The sequence below is a fragment of the Temnothorax nylanderi genome, unplaced genomic scaffold (genome assembly GCF_030848795.1).
Source record: "Temnothorax nylanderi isolate EJ_2023f unplaced genomic scaffold, tnyl_v1.0 TNYL_tig0080_pilon, whole genome shotgun sequence".
Lineage (NCBI taxonomy): Eukaryota > Metazoa > Arthropoda > Insecta > Hymenoptera > Formicidae > Temnothorax > Temnothorax nylanderi.
This window is the reverse complement of record NW_027249142.1, coordinates 364,690-389,731: the sequence shown is the minus strand read 5'-3', so window position 1 is coordinate 389,731 and position 25,042 is coordinate 364,690. Positions and strand designations below refer to the sequence as shown.

Genomic DNA, 25,042 nt, shown 5'->3' with positions numbered 1-25,042 from the left:
CGGCCGTTAACGAGGTGCCGCGCCGCGCCGCGCCGCTCCTCTTTTAGCCGCGACCTCGCGAGAACGGGCGGTCTTAAAAGCCTCGCCCGATTCGCGAGGCAGCATTCTTGCCGCACGAAAAACGAAAAGTGAACTCGGTCTATTATGTTAGAATGAAGAGATCTTCACGGACGTTCGCGGACGCAGATAAAAGACTAGCGGAACCTCCAAAGAGAGTCGCGATAATTCTCACGTTAAAAAATCTTATGTATAGTACAAGATGATTTTAAAGACAGATATTACGTGTTACATGAAATGTTCACCCTCTCCAAGAAATACAAGATACGATCTTCCGTGAACGTGAAATGTCAACATTTAAATATTCTTTACCCAAGAAATTCATTAAAAATTCTTTTATATTTATCTCGGGAGAAATCTCTCCCTCTAAAACAGAACTTATCTAAAAGTCTCAAACAGGACTTGTGTTTGGTAACTATAAAATAAAAACGAAATCTTCCAAAAGATAATATAAATACTCTTTAACTTTCCATGAACATTCCCTGATTCTCCAGGCAGAAAAAGAATTCTCTGAGTGCCAGAGTTTTCAAATTTCTTTTCGTAGGAGGTACTACTGTTAAGACATCATTGCACATACGTCTTTTGTAAAATTAAATATTATATATACATAATATACACGATTAATTACATTGATTACATTTGACGTATAAAGTAAAATGTAAATGCTCCTGTTAAGAATTTTTTGTTACATCCTGTCTTTTAGCTCTTAGTAAGGAGGGTGTACGTCAGGACCTTCGTGCGTGATAGCGATAATCCGGCCGTGGAGGGGGGAGGGGGCGAGGGGGGTCTGAAAATATAAACGCGGGTGTATCGCGTCAACCCCGGTAACCCGATTAATCGGCGACTACATCCGATAGGCGCGTGCAGAGGCGACGATGACCGAGTTCCACCGTGGCCCTCTTCGTTCATCCTTCTCCCCCGGGACGCGGATATATATACATAGGCATAGGCCCTGCAAAACGCCGCCGCTCTCTGCCTGCGGGGCTGTCGCTCTCGACCGTTAGTCTCACAGCCGAAGTAGTGCAACCCAGTTTCGCGTCGGGCCGCCTCCGACCGCCAGCCAGCGGGAATGTGCCGCGACGCCCGTTACAAGCGGATGAAATGCACTCGCCTGGAATTGCCGCGCGATAACAAGAAGATACATTGCCGGGACGGAACGAGCCACCGAACCGCACGATGACGGGAAGATTATATTTCCAACGGATAACCTCGGAAAAATCGAGAAGGGACTTGATGAATTATTTCTAGCCGTGGAAATAATATCGCAATTTTCATTCGTTACGACGCGATTTCCCCAGCGCTCCAACTTCATTTCTTCACGAGAAGTCAATCTTAAAAAGCTGATAACATTATAAAGACCTTCATTAACTGGGTTAAGCTCATCACCCTCGCCACAAAAAACAAACATACAGTACCTATACATACAAGAATAAAGTAGACTATAAATTCTTAATTAATTGATTCTGTTAATTACTTCTGAAAACAACATCGTAAATCAAGTCCACTTCTTGGCGATGTAAGCTGAAGTTAATAAAGAATATGTCGAGCTAAAATCGGAACTGGAACACTGAATTAACAACTGAATCACATTTAATAAGGATAATGGATAATATTTAATGGATAACGTTAACAAGAAATGTTATTCATTTATTTAAATAAAATTCAATTCCGATGCATATCTCATCTCGATCTTTTGTGATTAAATTGCTCTAATTGAATAAACATATACTATAAACAAATATTTAAAATTTTTTCTTGCCTAATGCTTTGTGTGAAAAAATTAATTAAATCGATGAAATTACATTAAAATTAAAAGCCAAGTTTAATTTGTGCTGCCTTTAATTATTTATATAGGTCAACAACTTTATTTAACAAATTCGCATTCTGCATGTTTGTATTGTTACAGAACAATTTGAGACATCCCAATACAGCCTCAGCAAGTTATTTTGGAAAGAAATTATCTCAAGGTACATTTTTGTAGAGGATGCCTTGTCCGAGATAAGCCGCGGCGCGGTCGGAAAGCCTTAAGAAAACAAGCTGGGATATAAAAATAAGTGTGAAAGGACGCGTTTCAGGCGACGTCTCCGGAAGTCTCGATACCTCTCGTCGCTTCTTTTTCAAAGAAGTCGACTGCATCTATATACAATAATATATACTTGCCACATTGTGTAATGCTGTTCAATATCGTATCTTCACGTCCCTCTAAACTGCTTAATGTTGGAAGTTTTGAACTTTACAATTTGCTTCTAAGAAAATATTCCAGAAAATGTTTAAATATAAAAAAAATTAGTAAGTTAGTATCAGGCAAATATTTAGATACTATTTTTGTATACATTTATCTAGATTGTCTCTTACAAACATTAGGTGTGTCTCCGTCAAATTGTCTGGTTTTACTTTAAATCTTCATATTCGTTAGTTGCTAATTGTCATTACTCATTCATAAGTGTAATTCGAATGTACTAAAATAATATCAAGTACATATACGTGATCCGCAATTAAAACTGAATATAAATTACGAATTAAAACTTTGTCATTTACACATTGTGATATATTAATTTTGCTAACTTTGTTATTCTATTTCTGTAGTAGCATGCACCAATGCCATTAATAAATAAAAAAAGCAATTTTTTAAGATTAAGTAATTAATATCTGAAAAATTCTGCATCTAAAGTTGTGGATCATTTACATTATTTTATTTAAATAAAATTAAAAAGCCTAAAGTAATAATCAAATAAAAAGTCATCATCTTATTCATGATTAATTGCAAATGTTAAATATTTTATCCTCGACGTCCTCGACATTCTCTTGGACGAAAATATTTATTCCGCTAGTGATCAAGAGCTAATTCCCATTGCTATAACTAGCGTCGCTTTTTTTAATTAATTTAAGCCTGCCGCCGCGTCGTTAACACCGACACCCCGATGGTGGTGCAAAGGGATGTCGATTCCTCGTTCCATTTCGTTAGTGGGTCACGTCCATCGATCAGTATCGTCTGCGAGGGAATTGAACGCGTGTCATCGTGCTCCGATATAGAAAACTTGCGTTGATGATTTTTCACGCCCCGCTTTCGTTTACGAAAAATCGAACAACGAACAACGGTGGGCGTTAAACCCGAATGGCGAAATACTATAGCTTGGGCGATTGATTAACAGCGATTTCCGTTTACCCCGGTAGGGTCGAAGGGACTGTTTGCGGTCTCCTTTTACAAAGAAATGTTTGCTGTAGATTTGCGATAGGTGCCTTCGAGACCCGCGTCTGCGGATGAAACGGGTCGACCCATTTTTGGCGTGTTAGCTTCCTCGATTACCGCAAGTGCTGATTGCTCATTAAATCGATTACCGTGAGGTTGGGAACGTTCGATCTGATTGGAACGTCCGGGGTAAATCCAATTACACGGTTATCCGATATCAAGTAATGTCGTAAAAAATTGTCAATTATTCCTTCGCGTTTATTATTATTTTCTGTACGTTGAGAGAATTAAACCATCGCAGATAATTTTCAATTTCGATACGAAAGAAAAACAAATATCTCTGTGTAGTCTTGGCACGGAATGGTTGTCTACTGAGTGAATAATAATTCGCGTAATCATATTCCAATCGTGAATAATTGATCCGATAACCGATGAAAGCTTCACACAAGTCTTTCGTACTTCCAAGCCATTAATATCGGTAAATATTTGAACAATTTGATTGTGAGTTTACTTTGTGGAAGTAGCAATCATTTACCTCGACAACAATCCGAGTGTATTTGCTTGCTCATCGATCAGTAGAGCGATATTATACGTCGCTAATGTACCTGAGATACAAATATAAGGATGCGATGTCGAAACTGAATTATTCTTAGCTTGGAAGTGCACAGAAATTGAGCGCAGCGATCTAATTAGCAAGCAAAAGAATTGGATCAGTCGACTAGGATGCTATTCCTTTGTTACCCTTTTAATAAAGAGAATGGCTCAGTTTTTTTCTCTTTCTGGCATTTTATTCAATATTGTAAAATAAAATTAAAGTTAATCAAAACAATCTAATACTATTCAATATTTTAAAAAGCTTGATATATATGTGAATTTATAACATCGTTATTTTGTAATAATTAAATTGGTAATTAATAATTGCAGCACACTTCTATGTCTTCGTCCGTCGATAATTTCAAAAAAGGCTTTCCACGTGGTTACCTTTAAAAATCTGTTTTCTCAAAACGGGGGCCAGGTTTATTCCCTCGAAGGATTTATCACGAATTCTGTTAACGCAAATGTATATTTGTAATTTTTCGTAATCGTCGTCACACTTTGGAAATTCGATCGCGATTCGCGCGTTAGATCGTCGCGATCACTCTGGCGGGGATCCAGCGAGAGCCACCCGGCAGAAATGTACGGAATTGGCGGCCCCGAGGCGACCACGCCGAGTCCCGAATCCGATCCGCATGCTTCGGCGCGATCAATAACGCGGGGCGTGCACCACCACGGCGTGCCACCCTCTTCCTTGTATAATCCCGGCAGGAGTCCTCGGTCGGCGGTACCCCCAGCTGACCTTCGCAAATCACGCGTGATGCCGTAGCACGCAAATTTCCGCGAGTGCACGGGGATAACGCACCGCGGTCACGTGAGTCTACCCCAACAATCAGTTCCTTTCTTCCTTTCGCACGAATCTGTCCGCGCGCGATTGCTGTACGTATAGTGTACGTTAATTGTTCTACTGTTTCGAAAAAATGTTGGACACTAAGGGCCACTTCGACCAAGCTCTGATTAACTTAATCATTGATTAGTCCATTGGAAATGACCAATCACATTTGCCAATCTGCTTAATGAGAAAATGCGATTGGTCATTTCCAATGGACTAATCAACGATTAAATTAATCAGAGCTTGGTCGAAGTGGCCCTAAAATAAATTGCTAAAGACGGGCTAATGAAAAAGAATACACCATCGACCTTTTCCTCTGGAAATTTTAGCGCAACTCGTCAGTTTCGAGGAAAACTTTTCTGAACATCGAAAAGGGTACCTCGACAGTAAAAAAAGCCTGCTGTTCGAAGGATATGTACATACACTACGAAGGAGGAAATGTGGGGAAAGTGCAAAAAAACGTATAAAGCTTTTGGAAAGCCAGCTCGTTCCCAAACACGAGACAAAGTAAATTTTATCGCTGCACTCGGGACTTCGGCGGTTCTCACCGTCCAATTCAATTTACGGTCGCAATGCACCGCCGCTCGACGCTTTCCGGGTCGTAAACGCGCCGCTGCACAGAATAATATTTGAAGAATTTCTTTCGAAACTTCGAAGAGGCCTGCCATTTGTTAGCTTAATACTTAGCGAACCTCCTATTTCGTCAAGAAGTATCAAAACTATCACTTGCGGAAAATGAGCTCTTTGCCCAAGTACATTATTCAGAAATAATAATATCAAACACATTTTTTCAGACTTTTAGCAGTTATTATTTTTTCTTATTCAGAATAATCACAGAGTCTCATCGTGTTTCAACTCTACAGAAATATATAAAATTATGGTTTTTAATTTCAATACAACAAAAGATGGAACCCATCATAAACACATGAGAAGAACACATGAATATTTTCAAATATCAACGCAAAAACTTTTCAAAACGAAACAAAACTTATCTAAAAGTCTAAAAGTCAAATAAAACTTATATAGTATTTCGGCAAACTAAAAGCAAAGGATGGTTTTGATAAAAATAAACAAAAATAAACTGATCGAAATAAACTGAAAATCCAAGGATTTCAGATTTTTTCAAACAGATTCTTTTTATTTCTTAAGTTTTCAATTCAACATTGAAGTTTTGAGAAACATATCTCGCGACAGGGTTCTTTTCCTCCCTCCGATTGTGCTCGAAGCGCCTGAAATAATTCGCCCCTGATTCGAGACATAACTATTGACGATGAGTCTGCGACGTGCGAGGGAGCGAAGCCGCCGCGCACCACGTGCGCCCGAAAATAGCTGCATCCCGGTGGCGGGAAAGGGAAAACTGCACCGCTCGATTATCGGGAGTGTGTGCACTTAGCGTTTCGCCAGATAAACGGTGAACAAGGAGAAATTTATCTGTTTCACCCCCCTCGATCGCAAACGTCGAGCAACAGCTCGTCGCGATAAAGGCCTCGCGATGCATTTCCGCGCGAACGAATCAATCCCGTGTACATGAGCATCCTAATTGAACTAACTGATAACATTATCGTCCTGTCACGTGAAGAAATAAGTCGAGCGTGCTATCGCTCGAGTTTCGTTTCATCAGCGTGACCCAGAAAAACCGCTGTCGAAGAGCAGCAGCAGTCGCGTTCGTCGGTTTCGCCGAGTTATCTCGAGGCATAAGTACGTTGCGGCTTCCGTTTCCTGTTTTCACACCGAGGGCTAATACGATAAAATACGTATCCTGCCGCGGCGCGTTTTACAGATTTGTGCGAAGCCGTTCACGGCAAAACTCGACCGCCACAAGCACGATAATTTTGCACGAATAATCGTATGCAAATTGCATGTGCACATGCGGAAGTGCACCGCCGGGTAGGGTCTGCGCGATGAGAAAAAAAAACTCGCAATTTAGCCAACAATCTAAATACATACTTCAACATAGAGCGTGTCTTCTCATACATTATTTTATAACGATAATCTCTCAATTTAAAGGCAATTTTCCCGCAATAAAAGTATCAAAGTTATATTTTGCGAGCTGTGAGCGATCGAAGAAAGAATCTGTCGAAAATTCGAGGAGCTGAATTAATCATTACGTTTTTAATTTTAGGTGGAGTCCGTTTTAATACGATTCTAAGAGAATTTTCCAAGAGGAGAAACCTGAAAACCTGAATTGAAAAAATATATGCTACTAAATAATGGCATTTCTCTATATTTCAAATTGATTGATCGCATAATTGACAATCCATCATAGTTACAAAAATAATGCACGAGAAGCAAGATATTTTATACAGTTACGTATTTTTTAATTCTCTTATTTGCAGATCTTTATAGAATATTGTCTTTTATAAAAGTGAAGTAAAATGTAAAGATTGGAAAATCCTTGCATTGTGCAATAATTCCGTTGAAATAGAAGTTTTATTCTTGCGAATAATTCTTATCATCTTAATAATTTTTTCAGGAATTTCTTCCGAGTTCATACGACGTAAAAGATCACAATCACGCGTTCTGCTCTTTCTAATCTTTAAATTAAATCTAACACCACATATCGCGCCTGCTTTTTTTCTTCGTTGGATATTTGTCAATACGAACAGTTGAATGACCTGAACGCAATTAGTAGTTTTATCGTAAAGTCCCGACAGAGTAAACGAGGTGAAAATTTCATTGGACGCTGCGAAGTTTCGTTGCACAGTGCTAACGTCGCATTATCATACATTTGGCACCGCTAAACAGACTGCAGCTCGTTTTCGTAATGCACGTTGCGGCAAGAGCAGCCGAGCCGCGCGTAAGAAGTGCGTTCAACGAGATGTCGAAAGATCCGCGACAGCAGTTTTAATCTTTCAGCGTGGCATGGCGGCGGGTGACGACGAGAGCGGTTTATCACCGCCCAGAAGATCGACGCGCGTAGCATTCCGCGGCTCTTTTTTCACCTTGCACCACGGGGCGGCGGCATCACGCATTGTGTGCCTGGATATTTATTATTCCTGGCTGGGCGTTTCCGGTTTTTGTCAGCCGCGCAGGAAGCACGGCGTTATTCCGTACACACGAGCGATCTATCGAGCCCACCCTATCGATCACGTCGTGTGTCGATAATGCTCATTGTATCGGATTTGTATACCTCACTTGAATGGAAACGTTCTTTCTCCGTTCTCGTATTCCGAACCAGCGAGGTGTACGTATCTCAAGTAAACAATCTCTAAAAACTGCAGAAAGTGTCGCGCATGCATCACGTCGTCCATTTAAGGACGTTCTCCGGTCCTTATACTAGAGAAAATCGATTTTATTTAGATTTTCTTTAAACTGTGAATATACGTTAATTTAGGTGTGCTTTATGCGTGGTATAAATTTCAGTACCTCTTCCGGTATAAAAAATAAAGATACTGAGCCTCAAAGTTTCAACTTTTACTAATGAAAAGGTTTTCCAGGCCAAACGGTAAGAGATGCGAGGTTGGTCAAAAGGACCAAAGTTGCTCCTCTCGTCGAGTTCTATAAGGAAAAAATGCCAAAATTAAAAAAAAATTAAATTAAAAAATTTTTTTTGGTAAAAATTGAAACTTTGAAGCTCAGTATCTTTATTTTTTATACCGGAAGAGGTACTGAAATTTATACCACGCATAAAGCACACCTAAATTAATGTATATTCACAGTTTCAAGAAAATCTAAAGAAAATCGATTTTCTCTAGTATAAGGACCGGAGAACGTCCTTAACTTCTCCTTAGCTACTCCTCCCAGAGCTTATGCGCACACACACACATAATAATATTCTATTCTAATTCTTGTATATAATATTTGTATATAATAATATTTAACTTATTAAAACTTTTTGACAATATTTTAATTATAAATATTTAATATTGCAGGTAACAATAATAATTAATTATAATTAATATGATATTACAGATAACAATAATAATTAATTATAAACATATATTCTAGTTTGAATAAAATTTAATTTATTTTAGATTGCTTTCAATAGCCAATGATATGAGACGACATTAGGAATAACACACGCAAAAATAATATAATTAAAACGCCAATAATGGTAGGAGCGTTAAAAAAATGTCAAATTTTTGTTTTTCGTCCTTTCCTTCGCGCTCTCAGCTAGATATGATTTCGCTAATAAATTACTCACATTCGTGTAGAAGTCCACTTCCTTGTAAGGATTCACAGCCACCAGTATGGATCCCGTGTACGTCTGTGGTAACGTCTGCGTTAAGGAATATAATAACTCGAATAGCACTTAATAAATATAAATATTCATATTGCCGATCTGCGTTGAATATTAATAACGTTATATCACTTGTTCAGCGGGGAAAAGTACTGACATTTTTCTGCCGTTGATATTTTTCCGCGTTCATAGCCACGATGCGCCCCTCGCATCACAATGCACCGATACAAGTGCATATAAGTGGGCGATAAATGAAGAGACAGAGGCGCGAATCGGGCTAAAAACGCGTGACCTTTTTAACGTTCGCTCCAGTCGCGATCACGCTCGCGATTCCGAGCAAACTCTATTTTATGGAGCGCGAACGGGAAGTTGCGCCAATCCGTTTTTACTGCTCGCCCTATAAAAGAGAGAAAACTCTCTCGAAGGCGAATGAAGCGTGTAACGCCGTATCTATTTACCGAGTTATTCAGGCATGCACTTTCTCTCTATAATATTCCTTGAATAATTTGAGAATGATATTCTTTCAGCGGATATTTCAGTGCAGTCTGATTTGCCTCACAATTTTCATATTTCCAAATCTCAAATAGCTCGGAATTTCCTTGAAAATTCGCTTGAAATTCCACGGTTCTATGATTTCATCTAATTTCACTTTTACTTTTGATCTCTTATTATTATAGTTCGGGTCAATGTCTCGACGCTTTCGTTAAAGAAACATGAAGTTTGAGTTGATTAAACTGTCAAAATTCAACGATCTATTTTACAACCATTCACATGTGATATGAATTGCAATAAAACCGTTCTTAGAAAAATAATAACGGGCTGTAAGATGGGTTTGGAATTGCGTCGCGCGGCTTCAGGATCGAGAATATCAGCAAAGAAATCTCCAGAGAGATAGAGCGCAGAGCTCTGCCGTAAGCTCTATCCCTTGCATAATAACTCGAGGATGACATGCTTTCGCCGAGGGAGAGAGCTCAGTAATGACGTCACGCTCGGGGGCGACCTATAGGAGGTATGACTCATGGCTGAATGCCACACCGTTAGCGAAAAGGGGGCCAGTACACCTATAACCGTACCACCCTTCGGCAACATATTTGAGACGAGTTAGGGTGCTGATCTACGCCCGAAAGTTCGAAACTCGTTCTGGCTCGATGGTAGGGTGATTATTGTACTCCCTGTCCTGCGGGTTACCATTTAAAAAATGTCCAGCATTTATAAATCAAACAAATAAATAAATCCATATTTCCGAAACTATCTAAAAATATCTATAAAGAATATCTTTTTCTATAGTGAAGAATTATTTTTAAAGTTACAATGAAGAATTGGAGACAGAAAGAGAATTACATAAGAATAAGAAATCCGGCATGTGATTTGAAAAAGTTATACACTTATGAATATTATAATTTTATTGATAATACTAATCATTATTATTGTTGAGATCATTTATCTCTCTCTATGTATAGAGTTAAAATAGTGAAGAATATATATCCCTCCTTTCATGCTGCTTTCTTTTCTTCTTCGTATAACTTAAGTGTTTCGTATATATAAGACAGTTTACTTGCTTACTTTTTTATACTTTGTGTTTATACTTCATTTATATTACGTGTACCTTGTTCTTTATTTTAGAACAAGGCTGAACACGTATATTATCAACGCGCGTTCGCGTATAGAGGCTATCAACCCTTGTGGTGATTATAGTTTCCAGCTAGAGCCTCCGGTCCAAGCTCTATCGAAACCCCATCATTACCGACAAGGGCTTAACAATTTAATTAATCCCTTGAGTAACCCCGCGTCTCGCGTCGCCCATAGGTAGCTTCTTGGTTTACGCTCTCGCCGCGCGCCGTATAATAAAATCAAGCTTAATTACAAACGGCCTGTCCATCTGCCGAGAAGTTTATCCGTAGCGGACAAAGAGCGGAACGATAGCTCCGTTTTTTCGCGTCGCAACAATCTCTAACTCTCCAATAATTTCAACAAGGAAATTTTGATCAGAACTCTTAATTCTTTCCCGCGATATTGCTGTCGTATCTCGAAACTATGCAGCGTTGTAATTAACTTCTGCCATACTTCAATACGCGTTATCTGCGGAGATCACGGAATATTCCGCGTTTTCCGGAGTACTCCGTGCTCTCGGAACTCCGGTTATTAATATGCCGGCGCATGCAGATATAATCATCCAAATCGAAATATTCAACCCGGAATATTCCGTAAACCGTGAATCGTCGGAGCTAAAAATCTAGAACATTTTGTGACCCGTAAATAACGTGTTTCTAACGAGATTCGCGATCGAAATCTGCAAACCGACAAGTATCATCGAAGAGAAAGAGAGAATCCGAGATAACGCTCTATTAAACAAAGAGAAGGCACCTTTTACTTCCGATTTTTTCGATATTACATGCAAAAAATATATGTGATTATCATATAATTTCGGCTAGATATATTTTATTTGTAATATTATTAAACGGATACAAATGCACATCATATTTGTTATAAATAAAGTTTTTAATGAAATTATATCAAAGTCGAAGTATAATAAAATCATCGCCAGTAGCTTCAATATCCATTTTCCTCTTAAAAAATTATTTTTTTTACTATTTTTTTTTTCAAAAAATTCCGGATATTTTAATTTAAATCAACGTATAGATAATTGTTAATAGCAAACGTGACAAACTTTTTGTCATGGAAATGACTTTTATAAAAATCAAAATATTAAGAAAGCTATTACTTTCATATCTAAATTTATACATATTATTTTTACGAAAACACCTCGACTGAACATAAAGCAACAAAGAGAATAACATAACAAGCTTGAATGGCAAATTCCTTCAATCGAATCATTCGAATGAGAAGGTTTATTCGAACGGTTTCTCTCTTCTCTCTGAATGGTCCTTTCAATTTGGGGGCAAAACGAACGATTAAGCGATTTGAGCCAATAATAGCTGCGGGGTGACGGGTCTGGCTAGAGGGTGGGATGTCGGTTGCATTTTAATTTAGCCGAGCGTGCAAGATCAGAGAGTGGGGCTCGAGAGTGCAGCTTCGTCGATGAACCGGATGTCGTACGTTCCTTTGCGCGTGTTTTTTTCCACGTGCGCCTCGGCCCTCCTCCCCGCGTTCGCGCGCAGACACAGATGCCCGCATGTGTGAAGGGGGTAGCTCGCTCTCATTAACCTCTCGCGCTGGCGGAGCGCCCTTAGCCGACTTGAATTGCACTCGTCGCGGGGGACGGAAACGGGACGGAGAAAAACGGACGGGACGATCTCTCGCGTGCGCCTCTATTACCGGGAATACGGGAGAGAGTGGAGAGTAGAGAAAGAGAGAGAAAAAAAAGAAAAAAAACAAGAGACACACGGCGACGAGAGCGGGAGGGTGAATGTCTAGGGGATCGCGAGAGAGTTCATCGATGCGAGAAAATTAGGCCACTCGCTCTGGAAAGGGTTAAGTTGCCTGGAAGTTGCCGGGAAAGCTGAGCGGTAAGAAAAGCGTTTAATTATCACACACGGTGGATGACTGAATGATTTCGGTCGTTGGTTTCTTGACCCCTTATCCGAGCGACCTACTTTTGCGACGAGAAAACGGAATTTACATATCCGTTGCTACTGTGACATTTATAAATATATTAACAGGCTCTTAATTTATTGCTTCCTGCCTCTGTAAAATAATTAATATACCGTATCGATTATAAGTAATGAGTCACGCTGGGTCAGTTTTTTTTTTTTTTTAGAAGTTCGATCTATGCTCTCATGTTTATATGCTTTTCTTTAATTTACGAATATTTTCGTATATAATATTTATAAATTCTAAATAACACATTTTTATCAATTTTTATTGAATTTCGAAACTTATTACAAGTATAATAATTTTTTAATCGATATCTAATATTTTTCATATTTTTTATGGATTCGAGTGGCGGAATTTCATGATACAATTTTAGTGAATTAAATTTCTATTTTAAAATAAATAAGCAATAATATTAAAATAAACGACATTAGCAAATATCAATAAAAAAAAACTGTGTAGATTCGCGTGATTTTTGTTCACGACTCAGACTGCGTCCCGATATTCACTGCCAGTACCGAAAATCTATAGTTTACGTTACGTGCACTATAGATCTTCAGATACTGGCAATGAATATCGGAACGCAGCCTCAACGTGTAGTTTCGAACGCGCTTGATGCCTACAGCAAGAGCTGTCTTTACCAGCTGCGAATCTCGTTTGCGCCCGCGACGGCGCGGCGATAAGAAGTGCTCGGTGACGAAGATTCGAAAAGGCCGAGGGATCCCGAACGACCGCTTTACGAGACGTTTAATTTTTCGATTACGTCAGGCGGCAAAAAGTGAGCGTCGACATGTGTATACATGTGTGTAGTGGTAACCAGGCAGAGCTTGGCTTTTCTAGGAAACAAGTTCCATTACTTGCGCAACCCCTTCGGAGATTGGATACTTTCCATCAATTAAGAATTTCACGCGAAGATCGCAACGAAATTAAAAATTACTTTAAATGTCTCGACACTTTCATTATTAAATAGGAATAATAGCGCAGTCCACTCTCTCTAACACAATTACAATTTCGCCGATTGATATAGAAAACATAATTTTTGGAATATTTCTAGAGGTACGAATAATCGAACAATTAATTAAAAACGTGTTATTTTATTGACAATTATGTACTGCGTTCCCTCCGATTTTACGGACATTTATTCGGTCTTATATCGTTTCCATTTAACGGAAGATTAGTCTAGTCTAAGTATATCGTCGCACACGCTATTCGCATTGCATGTAGGAAGTGTCCACTAACGAGTGGATTGCCGACGACCTAAATCGCGTGTTTGAATTCCGGTGACTAATTGGTCAATTGAAGCGAATAGTTGTAGATTTTCGGCCCTTCAACACATCGAGCGTCGCGAGATTTCGCAATTACCGAGGCCGGTATTATAATATTCGCGAATCTCATTCATATATGTATTAAACGCGAGCAGGTATCAATAGAAAGTCGATTGAATGAGGTAACAATATTAATTGTTGAAGATTATATGTATTTATCATCACATTAGACATATGCAAAACGGAACGTAGCATCCGACGTTGATTTTCTGTATATCGGTATCACGCTCCGTGTTAATTTCACTAAATATACTGTCCATCTCAAAGTTAATTCCAGACATTGACTCTAGATATAACTCCTAGTGTAACATGCATCGTTGCGATTAATATGCAAGATTTTAATTTTACTTCTTCCATTTTGTTCTACAATTTCTACAATTTCTATACTTTTATTTTATTATCAGATCCTCGATTGCATAATACACGTTATCTCGATCAAACGATCTCCATTTAAAATAACAGTCACCGATTATTTCATCGATGAAGCTAAAAAAACGCGCCTCGATTTAGTTACTGATCCACGAATCGTTTCTGAGTAGTCGGTTAAGGTAGGAGGAAAGGGTTGACAGTGGGTCGCATATCGTTGGGTCGTTGGGTCGTTGGCGAACCCAAGCCAATGAGAGATGAATGGGTCTGACCCTGGGGTGATTCGCCAGCTGACTGAGATCGTCATAGCAACGCGACAACCTAGGAGCGACCCTGCCCACCCCTGCAATATTCATACGCGTCCCTCTCGTGCCATCTCCCTCGGCCGATTCATTTTTTTTCTCTCCCTCTACCATTCGCCGCGATCTCTCCTTTTCCAGACGAAATCGGTTAATCTCTCGTCGCCCATTCCTCTATTCGTTTGTCTAATTCGAACGAAGATACAACTGAACGGAACCGCAGAAATATTACGCTCGAGCTCATAATTCGCATACTCAGGACGAAAGTACTCAATCTCTGAATTTTATGGACAGTCCAGTTATATTGAAATAAACGAAATCATCATATTTTTTCGATTTGGTTTGATTTTGTTCGATTGCTTTGAAATACTTTTGTTCGTATCTGCTACATAAGTTCGTTCCCAAATTTTTAGATTATAAAGTTTGTCAAAGATAAATATTATGTCATAATTATCGGAAGATTACTTTTATTTGTTTCACGTAAATAAAGCATTTACAGGAGGGAAAAGAATGTGGAACTATTTAGAAAAGAATTCCATTTTAGAAATCATTTTGTAACATCTCGAGTCATTGCGACTTTAGTACCTACTTTAAGTATCAGAGTAATATAAAAATAATTTGTGCACCGAACGCAAAGTGCGAATTCGAACTTACGTGTATAGCTAGATCGTGAGAAAATAAAGGATACGTATATCTGGTCCCTACTGTAACGAACTTGAAGATTCCGATTGATACCGATCTCGTCGATATCGCTGATGACTGTCATGTCCGGCACGCCGCATTCAGGGCTTGAGCCTGAAAAATAGAAAGAGAAAGATACTGTAAGAAACAATTATGAGAGAAAAGATTTTAAAGCATTAAAACCCTTATTCAACCATACCCGTATACTTTTCAAAGTTTTTTTTTTACAATATAGACATCCTGTGATTCTTTAACATTGATTATTATTGGCCTTGAAAAAGTTAAACATTGAAACTTGACACGTTAACAGTCAGTAAATAAACATAATTAGGAAAATAATGAAATTAAAACTGTTAATGATTATTCAAAGATATCTTTGCTGATTGCTCGGCACTTCTGGCTAATATCGAATTTCATTTCGATTACATTCCTGGGGTGAAGTCACACATCAAAGGGAAACCGTGCTTGACCACCTGTTGTCCGACAAGTGACAATTATACTGCTCCGAAGGTGAACAACTTTTCATTAATTCTTTAATGTCAGGGTTTATAAAAGTTTTGTAGCTTATTTATAAAACATTCTCTCTATAATTTTCTTGTTATTCATACCTCAAGATAATCGACAGATCAATCTCAGAATACGAAAGAAATTTAAATCCCTCCTAATTTTAATTACATCCTGAAAAAAGGCAAATCTCCCGTTTTTATTAAATATCCATGAAATTAAGTATCGTGAATTACAAGGCCAATTTGTGGCAAATATTTGACACAGTTGATCATTATCCTGTCAGATTTTGCTCTTCCGTATCCCGAAGTTAATTCGCGACGATAATGTGCAACAAGAAACGAGCCAGAAACACACACACAAGAGAATCAATCATCATGGTGCGCTTCGTCTTGACCGGTAGCCCACGCGCCGGCGGCGAAGAATCGAGTTTGGCGATTCGCAGGTGCAACCCGGCGCACTTATGCATCCGCGACTATACACCACTCGATCACACCTGCGCTGTCCAGCTGCCGCATCGTAATTTCAAGGTCGCGATTAACGGGAATCTGCACGTGGACCGACCCGCGGCTGACTATCAGCGAATTTCGCGATTGGATCGGCAAGGAGTCGATATGCAAATCAATTGTGCAGCTGCTTTCTTCAAGGCATTAAGGAATTAATCTCATTTAGAAAAGCAAATTAAACGATAAGAGTGATAAAATCGATATTACAAATTATGACTAATCAATATGACATAGTTTGATAATGACGTCGTCAACCTAAACAGTAGCGATAGTGATTCAGGAATTTATTAGCTGGGTTTAACGTATGTATGTCGGTTTAACAGTATATTAATTATTAATTTAATACGATTAATGTATAATATTCGATTAATGTTAAATTTATAATAAAGTGATATTAATTGTATAAATAAGAGCTATATCTAGATGCTGATATTTAGATAATTTAATTAGTTAGGGATATCAATTATATTAAAACAAAAAAGCGTATTCTAAAATTCTCGCAAAGTTTATCGAAATTCGTGCGTTAATATTCCAATTTACAAGAATTTGCAATTTTCCTGTAGAGTGTAACTTTCATTCTCTCTTTATGTTCCTGTGCGCTCATTTCTATTCAACGATAAAACGATGCATCATTTTTTTCCCCAATGGCGAATCTCCATCCGTTTCCTGAACACCAGGAAACCGAAAAACATCCGGTTAAAGGTGCCTTCACATAAAAATAAACTTCTTCTACCTCTCTCTCTCACGTGTGATGCGTTCTAATTTTAATAAAATTTTATAATTATCTTAATAAGATATTACATTAAATTATGATCAGTGACAAAAAAGTTACATTTAAAAAATACAATTAAAATCTACCTACAATGTTAATACCACACTGAGAAAAAAAATATTTTAATCCAAGTTAAAATATTACTTTATTCAAGAAAATTATTTATTTGGTGGGTACCAATGACATATTTACTTGGATTAAAATATTTTTTTTCTCAGTGCAGATGTGTGCATTCAGAGCTGAATATACATAACGAGAATATCGGCGATTGCATTTAAAAATCCGATATACATCATTCCCTGTTAACTAAATATCCAATAAAGTCACACGAATAATTTTCCCAACCAATATCCTATATGTCGTTAAAAAACTATCCTTTCTATTGTGAGATAAATCTCTCTATCGTCATTATTTATTCCAATTTCGAAACCGCTTCGTGGAATCACGGTCGATCGATTCTCGGGACATGAAGAAACATAAATTGCGCGTGTGAGATTGGAGTAAGCTGAGAAAATGTTGTGCAGAACAAAGAGCAGTCACGAACGACTGGCACAACCGGGAGAGAAAATTAAAATGCACAACTGGCACGGGTGCCCACATGGCGCAACGTAGTTATACCGTCGGCGTCGTATGCGCACGTATAATGTGTGTGTGTGTGTGTGTGTGTGTGTGTGTGTGTGTGTGTGTGTGTGTGTGTGTGTGTGTGTGTGTGTGTGTGTGTGTGTGTGTATGAAAGGAGCATAATTCACGCACGGGCTTAGGGCCGGCAGGACACGCGCCTTGGATCCGCGTGACGGAAGGGAGGATATGCGTAAAGTTCTGCGTGCCGTTTGCCGTATCCCAGAGGCGATAAAACGTTCAGTTTACACAGAGTATATCAGAATTCACTCGGGCGTATCAGTTTCCTCTGTTAAGAATTCCTCGATAAATCCGATTACCTAATATTGATATTTTCGTAGCGGAAATTCGCCGTCCCAAAGCCAAATGTAATTTTTTTATTTATGTATAAAATGTTATCTTGTGGATGTGATCAAATTAAGCCAAATTGCGAGAGATACGTACAGATACACATATCTAAGGATCTTAAAATAATCTCATATATCTATTATACTACAGTATAACTCAATTTAATCTAACTTGTCATTGCTCGCAACTTAATTTAATCTAATTTTAGTAGAGCCTCTTAATTACAAAGCTTCGCATTAAGATTTCAGTATAACAAAGCCCGCTTGGAAGCGACGAAGTAAGAAGGAGAAGACATATCCATTTTCTCGAAACTCTTAATTCGCAAAATGTATAAAAATATTAATTTGCTGACCAACAACTGAATAATTCCGTTATTAGATCACAATAATGATCACGTTCTTCAAACTCCAGCCAAGATTCCAGAAATTAATCAGTTAATTTATAGTTGAGTGAAAGTGCGTGTGTAATCAATGCCGGATGACGAAGAAACTAGTTCTACATAGTCATTTTTACGATGTAGATACACGAAACACGCGATGATTCATTTTAAATGCATACCAGAATACCGAGGAAACCTGCTCCTTCGAAATGTCATACCGATGACTCATTGGCCCGAGATCTCGACGATTACGCGGATATATCTCTTCGGGGGAAAGTTTCTCACGTCGCCGCGATCGTACCGAATCCAATTTCCTGGAGTTCTGGCGAGAGAACCATGAGAAATAACATCGACGATCGCAATCAGTGGGATTCCCCGCGAATGTCTCACTATCATCCACAAAAACTAAATTCCGTCACAAACGAGGTATACATTAATTACAATTGATTATGTTTATTATTATGTTACTTTTTATTAGCGTTTATTATGTTAATTAGTATACTCATCATCTCTCTGTGTACGTATGTATACCTGTCGTGAATATCATCATTTATATCAGAGATAATTTCTGTTCCGCTTCACACTCCTTTTCTCTCTTTTGTGAGCATATACAAATTTATACATTAAAAAATAAAATTAAATCAAATCGAAACTGACAAAGCGAGATAAAACGAAGTTATTATTTCCACAAAGCTTAATTCGCAATATCCCCCCCCCCCGTAATTTGCCAATTCGTTAATAATACGTTTCATTGAATCGTTCTAATTTATTTTTACGACATTAATCTACTTGAAAGCGACGTGTAATAATGATTAATGTACTAAATAATAATAAAATTTATGAAAGATTTTCAGAAAGTTTCAAGAATACCTATTATATTATTACACCGGAATATTTATCCTTCCAAATGCACTTCCAACGGAACTCGTTTCAACATTAAACAAAATAAATTATCGTTCTTTATAAATACTTTGAATGTTTATTATATTATATAATATAATTTCTCGCGTTTTTTCTTAAATTTTGGATAAATTTTATCTTATTTTATTTTAATCTTTTGAGATCTATATATAACAACGACATAATTATGCCATTCATTGTACGAAGGGGGAATTTCCAGCGAACCAAAATGTCATCTCAATCTAATCGTAAAATAATGAATATTCGAATACTTTGCTCTGTGTAATCTATATTGTCTTCTATGTGAATGTCTTATCCGTAGCAAACATTGAGAAAAACCTATATGTAAATCGAGCGAAATAAATAGCATCGAAAAAAGAAAGACGTGTGTTAATTCATAAATTACAATTGGCAATACACGTGTATAAACATATACGCAAACATATACGTACAAAACATATTACACGCAGACTTTTTAAGTCGCGCTATCGTATCGCGCATTTCACATTGCGGCGCCTTTTTGAAGTGTGACTGGCTGCTTTGTACTCGGGACGTAAGGCCAGTACCGCGAATGTATATGTGTATCATAAAGTATATACTATAAGTGACTTTATCAGCTGCGCTGATATCTTCGATAGACGCCTTACGGATGCCGATCGTACACTCGAGTTAACGCTTCGTCAAGAAACCTCTTCGCGATCTTGCATCGCCTATCAATCGAGCTTTGCACGCAGATTTTTTCATCACAAAAACACTGAAATATTTGTACATTTGATTCGACGTAAATATAAATTTGTCAAACAGATTGTAATTGCGATATCTTCCAACGTTAACGATTGCAATTAATAATGGCGATATTAATTAACAGCGATATTTGGAGGGGTAAAAGTCACAGTGGTGTAAGTCAAATTTTTTTTTAAATTTTTTCTCGCGTGCATAGATGCAATCTATACAATAAATAAATTGCATCTATGCACACGAAAAAATATTTTTAAAAATTTGACTTACACCACTGTGGTTTTTACCCCTCCATTTGTTGTTTTAAAATGCAGTAACACAATATCGAGCAGGACTTCTATCCCGTGTAATCGAATCCTGTTAAATCGTTGCGATTGTTGCATCACGCGGCTTTTTTCTTTCATCGCGGTGATCTACACCGACTACTTACATCGCGGCGACGCGCGCGGTGTGGAGCAACCACGCTGGTCGTTGCTCTCGTGAACCCGTGAACTACGGTGGGATTTTTTCTTCCCACCGTCGTGTTCCCTTGACTTCTTCGTTCGAGCGTGCACGGGTACGAGCGTACGAGCGTACTTAGACCGCGAGCGGGACACGCGAGGAGGACGGAGATTACGCGAGGGCGCGAATCGATTGAGCGTCGAACCGGCGAAAGTCGCCGCGAACTTGACATCGTGCAGCAGTCAGAGGTCTGCTGCCGGGTTTACGCTCACATGTCGCTGTCACGCTGTCATGCTGCCCGCGATGACAATCGATATGGGAAACGACCCTCGATCGCGCTAACAGATGTTCGGTCGAAGGTGACTTTTAAATTTTTAAAGCGGAAAGGCAAGGCGTATAGGTTTAATCGCGACTTAAGCTTTCTCTACAGACGCAGGGCGTCTGCCGCGCTTCGATTTTAACGACCGACTCTCTGATTTCAGACTCGACGTTTACTTAGTGAAAAAGTTTAGAAAAATAATTCTTGATTGCATTTTTTTCCATCAGTTTTCAATATCGCGTATAATATCTCTGTAAATATATATCGCGCTTTAAATTAAAATTTTACTACACACTGTAGCGTCTACAAATTCGTGGTGTCAAGTTGTACTCAATTTGAGTAATTTTTAACTGTTCCTATAGATCGCCACTGCTTCTTACTCAATATGTCGTTAATTTAACTAAACAATGTTAATTTAACTAAACCAATGGAATTGAAATAATACCGTTTTATCTGAAAATAATAAATTTCGACATACATGATTAAAAATAACGAAATGTCACTTAACTCAAGGTATCAATTTAAATTTTATCTATTAATATTTAACAGTGCGGTTTGCTTAAAACTGACTAAAAGACTCTAATTCCATTGTTTATCTGTTCGTCTGAAACTTGGTTCACGAAGACTTAGTGCCTTTTCGCTTATAAACTCGGGAACACTACGGATTTCCTGAATTCAGTGGCGAGAGTAAACATCGGAGAAACGTCGTGGTGAGCGACGAGACGAACGGCCACGATGAGAAACGCCCGCCTGTTCGATCAGTAGGTATGCCGAAAACGAACGAGAGGGAGGAGCGGAACTGAGAAGTGGTCGTCGCGAGTGTTTTCGCGGTCGACAGGCGAATCGAATCGTTATTAGCTCCTCCAGTCCTTCTAACGCTTCGCCGTAACAACATAAATACCGCAATACTTCCCACTATTCAATAAAAAAGTAATTATCGCGCTACCTAACAACTTCTAGGATTTAATTAGTGACCATAATTGTGTCAACAATCGTAGCAGAATGTTATCGAATCGCGAAAGCGAATTGTAAAGGCTGAAATAAATTTTTTATCACATACACAGAGAGTGAATAATTAATTACCGCAGCAGCTGCAATTTAACAACTGCAAATTGATAATAATAAGTATAATTCGTCGACATTTCCAAGCCTTTGTAGGACATCACGTGAGAATGCTGTTTCAATTAAGCGAAGGTTTTTTTTTACAAACAAGAGAAACGTTTGACGACGATGTTTGACGTTGAAGTTCCTTCGTTGGAATTAGTTCGCGCTCCGAAGGACAACGCGTGGGTATTACGTCTCTTATCAAGACTACATTGGGAGCTTTCCAGCAAGCGACACAAGTCGACACAAATGTCATTCTATCTTTCCTTTTTGGCAATGAGTTACAAAACGACACTTGTGTCGATTTGTGTCGCTTGCATGCTGGAAAGCTCCCATTATCTATTATTTTCAAAAAGAAGAGGAATGAAAGGATAAGGGTAGGCAGAAACGGGTGTGTAGAAAGTACGCGCTACGTCGCGGACTACATTGTTGTGATCGAGCTGCACCACCCAGTGTGGCACCCACCCGTTCTGCACCCACCCTGCTCTCTCTCTCTCTCTCTCTCTCTCTCTCTCTCTCTCTCTCTCTCTCTCTCTCTCTCTCTCTCTCTCTCTCTCTCTCTCTCTCTCTCTCCTCTCTCTCTCTCTCTCTCTCTCTCTCTCTCTCTCTCTCTCTCTCTCTCTCTCTCTCTCTCTCTCTTTCTCTCTCTTCGGAGGTCGACGACGTACCCCTACGAAGGAGGCGTCGCGACGGCGACGAGAAATTACGCGCGTTATCGCCTCCGGACACGTTCGGGGCGGGGGCGACGACGGATATGCATACACCACCGAGAAGGCAACGGCGGGGGGTTGAACGGCAGAGGGAAGGACGAAAGCGAGGAAGGAGCGCGGCGACCGGGCGGCGCGGACGAGGGGGGAAAAAAAGGGAAGGGGGGCGAAAACTCACCCTGCAATGCGAAGTGCTTGGTGACCATGTTGATGCGCGCGTGGCTCTTCTCGCTGCTCCGAAATTCAGAACGTCATATCTACCTCCGCGGCGCGCGGCGACGACCCCTCGACGCGCACTACTGTAGGGGGCGAGCGGGCGGGACGGGGGGGGGGGGGAGGGACGGAGGGGGTCCAGCGGCGTATCCCGGCGGGCGAGAGCGCGAGTATACGAGCAGGGTAACTGCACACTACTACCCCCGCGAACGGCTAGACGCGAAACGGCAGACAGAGCCGGGGGGGGGGAAAAACGGGGGTAACGCCGAGACGAGGGGGGCCTGTCTCGCCCTGTCAGAGAATCACATGTTCGCGTTTTTACAAGTTCACCGCATCCCCGGTGCCTCCTCCTCGAGGGCTCGCGGGAAAGGAGTAGGCGAGCGACGAGCGCGAGACGGGGGGAGGAGGAGTAAGGAGTTAAGGAGTATCACCTTTCGCGCACCACCACCACTGCCCGTCACGACACACGCACGCACAGAGCCCACCCGCCACCCGCGCACGCGTTATTTACCCCTGGCACCGAGAACGAGCGACGCCGACACACGTGCCCGACAGTTGCTACCCAACTGACGCGGCCCACCGGCCCACGACTATACGACCGTCCGCGATCCCCGAGCCGATCCGCGCTCTCCCGCCCCCCCCCCCTCTCGCTTCCGTTCCACTCCGGGTCCCAGGACTCCCCCGGCTGGCGCCTCTGACGGTTCGTGACGCGCCGCCTGGAGTCGGCCCTTTTCGGAGCGTTCTCCGAACGCTCGCGAGCGAGTGCCGCCATCTGTGTAGACCTCGACAGTGTAGACCGACTCAACCGGCAAAAACGGAGATTATATGATAAAATGCACGCTTTTTCCCTCTCACTTTTGATATAATTTTATTTTGAATGTGTTATAGAATTAAAATAAGAAACACATATATTTTTTTAATAAGTGTTCTTAGATGCGTTAAAAAATCGTTCAAACTCTTTTAAAGAAACCGACTTTTTTATTTCTAATTGTATGTCGTGAAAAGATATTTAAAAATGTTTTAAGCAAAAGTCTTGATTTTTTAAAAGTACTTAATTATTCAGATTTTTCAAAAATATTGTATTTTTAAAAATTGGAAAAAGTATACAAAAAATTCACACATTATTATTATTATAGGCTAGACCAAAATCCAGTTCAGACCACAAATGACTTGTCTCTTTAAATTGTATATCACAATGATCTTATATTTCACTTATTATTTTTCAAAATATCTCCTGCATATTTCCTTGTAAGAAAAAGTGTTGAGAGAATTCGCGAGTGATGGTCTACCTTCCTAGAAACGTGCCGTTGAAGAAGAACGACGTTAAATTTGTCTTAGACACGTACCTAATATGAGCCACCGGAAGAACATCCGGTGTGTCTAAAGTCTAAAGTATTCTGTACATGTACATTATTGTCGATGGATTTCTTAATTAATTTTATTTTCAGCCAGATTAATTATGCGGTTTATAAGTATAAAAGGGAATAATTGTAAAAGAAATAAAATAGCGAAAAAAGCAAAATCTTGCACGTGATATTTTAGCGTTTTTCTCGAAAACAGAACTTCGCTAACAACAGATTCGAGCGTCGTAAACAATTTTCATTCTACAATTTACGTTTTTTTTTTTTCGAGATAGCGCGTTCTCTTTACGATTAGAGATATATAAGGGCAGAAACATGCATCACAATTAAGTTGTCGAATGATTTGGAAGATGGCGGTCGCGTATCCTCCGTTTCCCTTTCTGCGACAGGTAAACAGGTTCTTCGTCAGGAATTACATATCCGTATTCACCGACTTTCAGGCGTCTTTGTTAGACGTCGTTGAGATTCGTTCCTGGCTTGTTTCTGCACGCGTGCCTACGGCCTACATTAGCATATACATAAGCGATGCGACATTATGCGGTCAATGGCAGGACCGGGACATCATCCCGCCGACCATCATCATCCCGCGACCGTATTTAGTCTTCCGGAAGTGCGCTGCGCGCCTAAACACAATCCGCGCGACGCGATTACGTCAACCTGATCGGTTACGAATCACTATGCGCGAACATGTACGCGGATAACCGCGCAGTTCTTCAAGGCTCTCGCGATTTATCGTTCGTGTCTTCTCGCCAAGACGAATGGAACAGCGAATTCTTCGATATCTTGAATTTTTTATCCAGATAAATGTTTCAATTTCTCATAACGGAATTAACTGTGGTATTGCACATTTTGTAATTTTGTAATAAATTCGATCAGCTTGAACACTATATAGGTTTGTTCTTTTTATTGTTGCACTTTACGACTGCACTAAAACTTTATTTCCTTCTCGCTTTCGCCAAATTTCAAACATATATTTCCCCAGTCAGAGCACGTATGTCTAAAAGACACCGTAAGGACGTCTTTAAGGTGTCTTTTAAATACATATGTTTAAGGATG

At 39.6% G+C, this 25,042-nt stretch overlaps 1 protein-coding gene across 2 annotated transcripts in view; it reads right to left on the bottom strand.

Annotated features, from left to right (window-relative positions):
* Window positions 1-23,222, bottom strand: part of Myo81f (Myosin 81F) — a 37,460-nt gene extending 14,238 nt beyond the window's left edge. For both annotated transcript variants that reach the window (XM_071709597.1, XM_071709598.1), the window contains exons 1-3: window positions 22,591-23,222; window positions 15,084-15,190; window positions 8,818-8,880 (exon numbers count right to left, since the gene is read on the bottom strand). In XM_071709597.1, coding sequence (XP_071565698.1) covers window positions 8,818-8,880; window positions 15,084-15,190; window positions 22,591-22,618 — 198 coding nt within the window. In that variant the 5' untranslated portion in view covers window positions 22,619-23,222. The remainder of the gene's footprint in view (window positions 1-8,817; window positions 8,881-15,083; window positions 15,191-22,590) is intronic.
* Window positions 23,223-25,042: the final 1,820 nt, after the last annotated feature.